Source organism: Nilaparvata lugens, chromosome 10 (assembly GCF_014356525.2).
Source record: "Nilaparvata lugens isolate BPH chromosome 10, ASM1435652v1, whole genome shotgun sequence".
NCBI lineage: Eukaryota > Metazoa > Arthropoda > Insecta > Hemiptera > Delphacidae > Nilaparvata > Nilaparvata lugens.
The window spans coordinates 12,459,392-12,468,592 of record NC_052513.1 but is presented as its reverse complement, the minus strand read 5'-3'; the positions used below and the strand labels follow the sequence as shown (position 1 = coordinate 12,468,592).

Here is a 9,201-nt window from a genome sequence, read left to right as displayed (position 1 = left end):
TTTCACACACTTTATTCACACTGTTCTTCCACACTCTAATTACACTGTTATTTCACATTTTATTTACACTGTTCTTTCACACTTTAATTAAATTTTCCACTCACACTTTATTTACACTGTTCTTCTACACTTCATGTAAACCGTTGTTTTGTAGAATTGAAGCTCTTTCTTCTTATCGCTCGTATCCATTTTCGTTTCAAAGTATCATCTTTCGAAAAAGTAAAAAAACCGTTTTAAACTTTAAAACCGTACGGAAACTTTTGGAATCTTGTTATAATTCCCGCAACAATTAGGTACACAGCAGCTGATTTATGATGAATAATTCTATAGTCTGATTTTCACTCCAATATTAGCGTATGAAGGAGGCTCCTTTTTCCTTTTATATTATTCTTGAAATGCAAAATTATATACGTCGACGCGCAATTAAAAAAGGAACACGTCTGTCAAATTTCATGAAAATCTATTAGCGCGTTTCGCCGTAAATCAAATTCAAATTCTTTATTAGCAATTACATTCTTTACATCACATTTACAGTACCGGTATGTAGAGAATTTCTGCTTTGTCAATATACATATATTAGAATCAACATAATCAATTACAGTCAATAAATTAATCACAAATAAAATAAAAAATCTAGAACTAGAACTAAAACACACACTGGAGGCCTTGAATAAGTTAATTAACAACTTAGATAGGGCTACTTGTTGGATCCAAATATTATTGAATCAAGTACCTTGTATTAGATAAATGCGCAACATAATTATAAACATTTAAATATTAAGAGAAATGCCAAACCGTCGACTTGAATCTTAGACCTCACTTCGCTCGGTCAATAATAAGTTAGGCCTACATAAGAATATAGGTAATTAAAATTAGCCGAAAGACAACTCTACATTGAATGAGTAATGTGCTATTTCTAAGAAATAAGTAAAATGTTTGAGGAATTGCAGGTTTTAATAGTTTTTGATCAGAGTTTCAGAGTATATGAGTAAATATCCCTCAATCTCTGCTTTTGAAGAAACGATTTTCTCAAATTACATACCACCCGTAGGTATTAAATACCACTTTGAAATCATGACATCATAAGTCAAATTTAAAAAAAATCTTTCTGACAACAGACTGTTATGTTTTTCTCCTTTGCTTTCAGCTCAGCTTCATTATTTCCTTCTCCAGTTTCCAGGATTTGTCCGTTATCTGCAGCTGCGGCACAACTAGAGCTACCTAGTGTTTTTCTTGGTAAACTGAATGCAAAGGAAGATGGCCGTTTCAGCGGGCAAATTCAAAAAGCAGGACAATAGAAAAACAGCATCATAATAGATGCTGATCAGATAAAAAAGATTATCCATGCTCATCATAAGATAAATGCGAATAAATATTTATTGGATATTTAATTATCATTCACATTACTGGCATCAGAGATGACAGAAATATTCATATAGTTTTATTATAATTTTATAGTTCTTTACTCTATGCTAGCATACAGCATACAGAAAACCGTAGACATAATAATATTATCAAATAAGTTTTTTATAGTTTTTACAGTTTTATTATAAACTTATAGGTATCTACATAATTCATATTGATAGCCTATGAAATCAAATATTAATTTTAATAGGAAAATAATTACAATATTTAATAAGATTATTAGGCTTTTATGAATATTTTTATTTTAAATGGTCATGCTTCAACTTATGTAAGTTATGAAATTTGATTTACCTCACTGATAACAGCTGAATAATGTCTGTCATCATATCATCATCAAATGTCTGTACATATCATGATTTGAAAACAAAATTTGTACGTTTCCTATCCTAAAATGTAAATTATATATATTTTCATTTACTCCCACATTCAAAATTTAAAGTTATCTTGAAATCACTATGAATATACAAAGATTAAAATGTTTGAAGGCATCAGTACAGGTACCAAATATTTTTTTATTTGTCAAGTGATGTTGAAGTAAACACTTCCATAGCTTTCTATAATATTCTGAAAATACTTCTTTATTAATTTATTAATCTATACGGTACCCAACACTGCACTTGTTTGTGGGTTAAGTTTTTATTATATGTTTTAATTAATTATTCTACATTATAAAACACATGTAATATGCAATTTATTAATTTCATTCATAAAAATACTCGAAGAAAAAAATTTAAATCTAAATATTTATAGATAGAAATACAAATCTCAGTACCCTTTTTTGAATTATTTTATCACAACATGTTTCAAGATTAATGCCATTTTATTAAAAACAACATTCAAAATAAAGTACGGTACTGAGATTTGTATTTCTATTTATGTTACAAGTAGCCCTAAATAGAAAAGAGACAGAATATTAAATTTATTAACTTATGTCAAATAAGTTAATAAGTCAATAACTGTATTGACTTATGTCAAGATGTACGGTATCTGGTTATTTGTTCAACTAAAAATTAATTATTTAAATAATTTGTTACTACATATGGGTATACCTTATTCTAATTAGAAATTGGGCTAAAGTGCACGTCAAGTGCCAACATACCTGTCATCAAATTTTTGGTTACGATCAATTTAGTATGTTATTTTGAGCACAAAATTTTTGTGCTCAAAATAACATACTAAATTGATCGTAACCAAAATTTGATGACAGGTATGTTGGCACTTGACGTGCACTTTAGCCCAATTTCTAATTAGAATAAGGTATACCCATATGTAGTAACAAATTATTTAAATAATTAATTTTTAGTTGAACAAATAACCAGATACCGTACATCTTGACATAAGTCAATACAGTTATTGACTTATTAACTTATTTGACATAAGTTAATAAATTTAATATTCTGTCTCTTTTCTATTTAGGGCTACTTGTAACATAAATAGAAATACAAATCTCAGTACCGTACTTTATTTTGAATGTTGTTTTTAATAAAATGGCATTAATGTTGAAACATGTTGTGATAAAATAATTCAAAGAAGGGTAACCTACTGAAATTTGTATTTCTATCTATAGATATTTTGATTTAAAGATTTTTCTTCAAGTATTTTTATGAATGAAATTAATCAGTTGCAAATTAAATGTGTTTTATAATGTAGACTAATAATTAATTAAAACATATAATAAAAACTTAACCCACAAAGAACTACGTGGACTATCGGCTTGAGATAACACTAAAAGTTGCGACATAAACGTCCTATACCATGGTATATTTACATACACTATTGTTTCTCTATGATATATATAGGTATGCATATAGGTATACCTTATTTTAATTAGAAATTGTTTACACTGCAGCACTATTGTGAATTATGAAAAAGTATAGAATATTGGCTACAAATATAAAACATACATTTTAATCACTATTTCCTATTATCTGAAATAAAATTATTATTCTATTATCTTTTGATTGTTAAAAAGGCTGCTAAACTGCGTTTGGAGTCATTGGGTCTAACATCACAAAGAAATTTATCCACAACAGTAAAACATTCCGGTAAACTGAAACAGAATTACTCCTTGAAAAATGATCAAATAATTTTTGCCAATAATAATGTGAGTAATATAAAATGATCATATAATTTTATAAAAATTAGAATATTGGTTTTTGATTAATTTTCTGCTGAATAATAATGAGCCTTACCCCTCATTTTGATTTTCTTATCTAGCAATAAACAACAAATTTATTCCTGCGTTTTATTATTTATTACAGGTATTCAAAATAAGTTTTTGCCATAATTTAGCTTTATTATTAAAATTAAACTCAGCTAAAAATTGTGTAGTGTGAAAAAATATTTCATGCTTTTCAATTTTAATTTTTTAATATAAAAACGTTTTAGTTTTAAAATTTTTTTTTGTTGGGTATTTTGAAAAAATAATATATATTCTTCTTTGAATACCGGTAGGCTTAAAACCATTCTGATCTCAAGTTATTCCATATTAGTTATTTCATTATTTAAGTTTTTTTAAATAACTAGCATGTACCCCGTGCTTTGCACCGGGGAGAAATTTTGTGTTGTGATTTTAATTTGTGATATTGTGTTGTGTTTGAATTTTGAAATGCGATTTTATGATCTCAATAAAAATATAGAAAACCTAATTATTCATTATTTTGTAGAAATTACCTAGATGATCTTTATCAAAGTTGAAAATTCTTAGTGAAAACGGCTTGATTGGTTTCGTACCGCAACCTCTCATTTATGAGTCGCTTGGGCTACCAATCATTTGGAGAAAGCTCTCTGCTTTGTTGGGCTTTTATTTTATGCGTAAACCAAGACTCAGAAATTGAATAAATTTCTTTCAATCATTAAATTAAAAATAACTACTGATTAATTGATGAACTATTTAATTAATATTTGATTAATTGGTCTCTGTAACCATCCTCGGTAAATTTAGAATGTAAAATTGTAAGTTAATAAGTTCATTAAAGTTCATGCGTGATTGTGTGTCAATAGTGTATTTCCTATTTCGTACTTGTATAATTCTATAAATTATAGTATTATTTGAAAAAAATAACAATTTTGAAGACAACTTATGAAGTTGGGATAAATGTTGGCTTCCAAAGTATGATGGTAGCCTTTATCATATTCAAAATATTAGTATCACATATTTGAAGTATTATCAAGAAAATCACATTAAACTAATGTTCTACAGCTAGAGTTTGAATGATAATAATTTTTATTATAGCCTACGTATACAGTAGACCTTTTTGATACCTAGTCTGATTTGTTATTGCAGCGTTCATTCCTATAAAATGAGCTGCTCAGCAGTTCAGAGAAATTGGTTAGATTGAAGAAAATATGAGAAGTTTTTTGTAGATCCTACAAAGAATGACTTTGTAAAATTTGTACCTGCAATATACTTATATTGTGGAATTCCACAATATTGTGGTCATTTTGAAAAATGGATTCATTTTAGTTAAAATAAGGTTTTGAAAACTAAAATTTGGTTTGCATGGAAAAATTTATCAATCGCTTCTATTAAAGAGTACCAGTATGTAATTATGTAAAATTAGCATAGTGAGACAAATACATCAACTTAATATTTTTTATGAAATTTGACTTCTGTTTAATAGATGATTTTCTGTTGTCACAGGATGGGACCCTTTTGATGAAAGACTGGAAAATTATACCTAACACTCTTCAAAAGCGGACGACACATACAACTTCAGCCCGAAAATATGCAGATTCGATCAAGTTTGAGAATTATAATTTACAAGGCTTTAGAAGTTCTATGAAAACGTATAGTTTGATGAGTAATGAATTGATTCCGACCACTGTACATCGCCGTCAAGTTCTTGCCATACAGAAGAGCATTCTTCTTGCGAGACATTACAGTAAATTAGTTCCAAAAGTTGAAAAATGGCGAGCAAAAAGTAAAAAAGAGAGACGACAATTGGCGAAATTGGTTGACTGTGTTCCAGGAAAAAACAGTTGTGGGGGAGGTGGTTTCTTTAGTAGAATTTTTGGTAACTTGTTTGGATGGAAAGGCAGTGCTGAGCTGAAGTGCAAAAATTGCCGCAACCAACTTGCTGCTTCCAATAAGTTGAAAGAGAGCAAACAAAAACAGGAGATAGAAAAAATAGAGGATGATTGTGATGTAGATACCAAACCCAATCAGAAGGAGGCGTTGCAGAAAAAATCAAGTAAAGCTAAGGATGATTGTGATGTGAAATCTGATGAAAAGGTTAAACCGAGAAATGCTGGTAAAGCAGAAGAAAAATGTTCTCCAAATTCTATTTTGGAGAGAGCTAAGGAACGTATGAGATCGTCGAAAACTATGACTAGAACAGAAAGCTCTCCTCCAGTTTCTCATCAACCATCATTGAATAGAAAGAAAGCTAGTAGCTCATTCAATAGTGCTGCTCCATCAGATAGACTTAAACAGCTTGATTCTCTGGAGAAATGTATCGGAACGCTGCAGCAGCTCATAAAAAACTTGAGGCTGGAAGAGGAAGTGAAGAGAGCAGCAAAAAAGGATACCTGTAAACCTGTTAGTTGCTCGAAACCAAAACCAGTGGATTGTACACAGCCTAAAAAGCCTGTTTGTCCAGAACCTGAAAAGCCTCCTTGCCCAGTACCTATAAAGCCCGTCTGCCCAGAAACTTCGAAAAAACCTATATGTCCAGAGCCCAAAAAGCCATGCCCAGAACCCAGTAGTCCTTCTTGTCCAGAAACTAAAAAGCCAGTTTGCCCAAGACCCAAAATGCCACCATGTCCAGAAACTACGAAGCCTACTTGCCCACCAACTGATGAGAAGCCTACTTGCCCAGAAAATAAAAACCCTATTTGTTCAGAAGGCTCGAATCAAGATAGTGGCAGGGAACCATACAAATGTGGGATAATAGAGGATAATTGTCCACCCAAAAGAAAGTACGAGAAACAACAACTCAGAGATAAGAATGATAAGCACTCAATGTGTGCAAGAAGTTCTTGTGGTAAACAGACTCCAAAGGACAGGGAAGAATCTCAAAAAGTGAAGGATTGTACCACTACTGAAGATGAGAGTAAGAATAATAATTGTTGATGTTGTGTATAGCAACGTTTTATTATAACAGGGAGAGATGATAACATAAAAATACATTTTTAGAAACAAGAATCAAATTATTTATTTCATGCATAATTTAATTCGAACCCATTCGGGGGACTACCTACCTATTGAATTCGAAAAGAATTATTCACGTGAGCTGCACTGGTAATTGTCAATTAGTAATTTTAGTCTCATTTGTTAGTATAGAAAGTGCCAGTCTTCAATCATCTTTATTTTTGTACTTGCTTTAGCTAATGACATTTAGAGATCTTGATACAATTTTTTGGATAATTGAATATGTAGTCACATTACAGCATTTAATTGATTTAAACCATTTATAGAAGAATTATTATAAATTGCAATTAAACAACTGCTGAAATATAATAATAATTAATTCGAATATTCAATGAAAGATTTATAAAAATAGAACCAAGGACTTCTGCTACTAGTCCAGTCAAATGGTCGTTTTTCAGGAAGCAGCCCCGAAAGAATTTTTTTCGACGATTCTATATGTATACACGCCAGAGGGCGGCTTCACCCCAAAAACCTCCAAAATTTCGGACTTTTTTCAATTCTCCCATTTTATATCGTAAACCTTGAGTTTCTCAAGAAAAATTATTCTTGACAAAATTAAAGAGAATAAAACTTCCGATATATTGAGTGGTCGCGCAGGATTCTACTATTTTTGGTTCCGGAGCTACGAATTTTCAAAAAAGGTTATTTTTTAAGGGGTTTTTAAAATTATGCAAACCTACCACTTCTACCCTATACAATTTGGATAGTTTTCCAGTATAGATAAAAAACCACACATCACGTGAAAGATCAATTCATTATGAACAGGATTCCTTGGGAACTTTCGAATTTAGTAGTGGGGGGAGGGGGAATACACCCAAAAATAGAAAATCATGTCCTACAGCCAAAATACAAATTTTTCATTATAATAACTTTTCAAGGCCTTCCTAGCAAAAAAATACATATTTAGGCTGAAATCACCTCACGAGGGTTATTTTATATGAGAATCACCCGTTAGAAACATTTTATTTCAGTATTTCCTAGTGAGGAGGGGTACGTCATAAGGATACGTCAAGGATCAAAACTTTAAACACTTATTATAACTTTCGACAGAATGATCAGATCTCCTCGTACTACAGCTCATTCTTCTCAGCTCGTCAAGGCGGTTCAAAATCATGTATCATAACTGATATTTGATGAAAAAATAGAAATATTCTCTTTTAGTGTACCTATTTTAGCCCCTATATAAATACACAGAAAAATGGTCAATCTCTATATTCAAAACTGTGTATCTCGGTAACCTGAAATGATAAAAAATGGTATTTGGTCTTGATTTGAAGAACAGAATCTCCTCTTTCATGTGAAGTAAATGAATTTATTCATTTAGCCGCCCTCTGGCGTGTCAGCAAATTTCAGATTAGAATTTAGCGCCCCAAAATACATAGAGACGAACCATCAAGAAATATTCTTTCGGGTCTGTTTCCTGAAAAACGACTATATGAATGGACTATACTGCAAATATTGTCAAAGATTTGAAAATAATACATTGATTCAAAACAGTTATTTATACGGTATATATATTTTTTATTTGTTCAATACAGTACAGTCATATGAATCACAACTATACAATTGAACATTGTCATGTACAAAATTAACTTTTCTGGTGAGCATAATCAATGGTGTATCCAGTGGAAGGGGGTGGATATGGTACCTGAATATATTTTGTGGCCGGATGAGACACAAAAATTGGCTTCCAATGTCACATTTTCTTTATTTTGTAAAAGTGAAAAAAAAATGTAACGAACGATAGAATAGCACAATGATAATATTATGGTCTAGTTTGTAGGGACTAAGATAACAGAAAACACTTCAAATGTAGTCAATATTGTTACTTTTACTCTCCATTATTATTAAGAAATTCTATACAGTATAGCTTTTATTGCTCTACTTGATTATAGCTAAGTTAGGTAATGTACCGTATGTGATTGGAAAGTGACTGCCTATTATAGGCTAGTAGTTTATATCCTCAAAAATGCTCCAGCAGCTTTTTCTAGAGAGTATCCCCAAATTTCCCAGTTATGATCAACGGGCGTAGTTTCCACTGTGGACAGGGATGACACATCCCCCAATATTTGAAAAATAGAGTTATATCCACCCCCACCACTAAAATGTGAAATTGGATGTGAATCAACTTGAAACTATGTTAAAGTTTGTTTTTAAGATTATTGCTTTGAAGCCACAATTATAGCTTGCTATCTAATAATGAGTAGGCCTATTCAGGGCTACTACAAAGTTATTATTCGTTTTGAACCATTTCGGCGACAATACAGTCTAATTTTTTGAATACCGTAATTAAATTTTTAATTATTTAAAATGTTTTTATGTTATGTTTTTTTATGTAGTACTCACGTGTGAAACGCTTTACATCAAAATAGTTCAGAACGAATAATTATTAACTTATTGCAGTTCGTCATGAATAATGAAATAGAAACTTAATATCTTCTGAAACAATTGAATGACTACTAATATTCTATTCAATTCCATTCTATGTGCCATTTGATAAAAAAAACATAGGGATAATCGAAAAACCATAGGGAAAATCTAAATAATAAGTGCTGGCCTAAAATTAACACAAGAACATTTATTGGTATGTTAGTTTTTGAGTGGAAATTGCGTAAGATCACACC

General features: G+C 30.7%; 1 protein-coding gene across 2 annotated transcripts; it reads left to right on the top strand.

Annotated features, from left to right (window-relative positions):
• Nucleotides 1–1,672: 1,672 nt before the first annotated feature.
• LOC111052808 (proteoglycan 4) lies at nt 1,673–6,571 on the top strand. 2 transcript variants are annotated; one of them, XM_022339596.2, is made up of 3 exons: nt 1,673–1,922; nt 3,398–3,529; nt 5,069–6,571. In XM_022339596.2, exons 1-3 carry the CDS (start codon nt 1,881–1,883, stop codon nt 6,497–6,499), a joined length of 1,605 nt encoding a protein of 534 aa, XP_022195288.2. In that variant the 5' UTR covers nt 1,673–1,880; the 3' UTR covers nt 6,500–6,571. The 2 variants fall into 2 exon arrangements, with proteins under 2 accessions (XP_022195288.2, XP_039292261.1); XM_039436327.1 differs by lacking the exon at nt 3,398–3,529 and having other exon boundaries at nt 1,733–1,922.
• Nucleotides 6,572–9,201: the final 2,630 nt, after the last annotated feature.

Bases quoted from the DNA above. Each gene is read 5' to 3' on its own strand.
- LOC111052808 (XM_022339596.2), top strand. From the start codon at position 1,881: ATGAATATACAAAGATTAAAATGTTTGAAGGCATCAGTACAG. The intron at 1,923-3,397 runs GTACCAAATATT...ATTGTTAAAAAG, and splicing joins GTTTGAAGGCATCAGTACAG to GCTGCTAAACTGCGTTTGGA. The intron at 3,530-5,068 runs GTGAGTAATATA...CTGTTGTCACAG, and splicing joins TAATTTTTGCCAATAATAAT to GATGGGACCCTTTTGATGAA.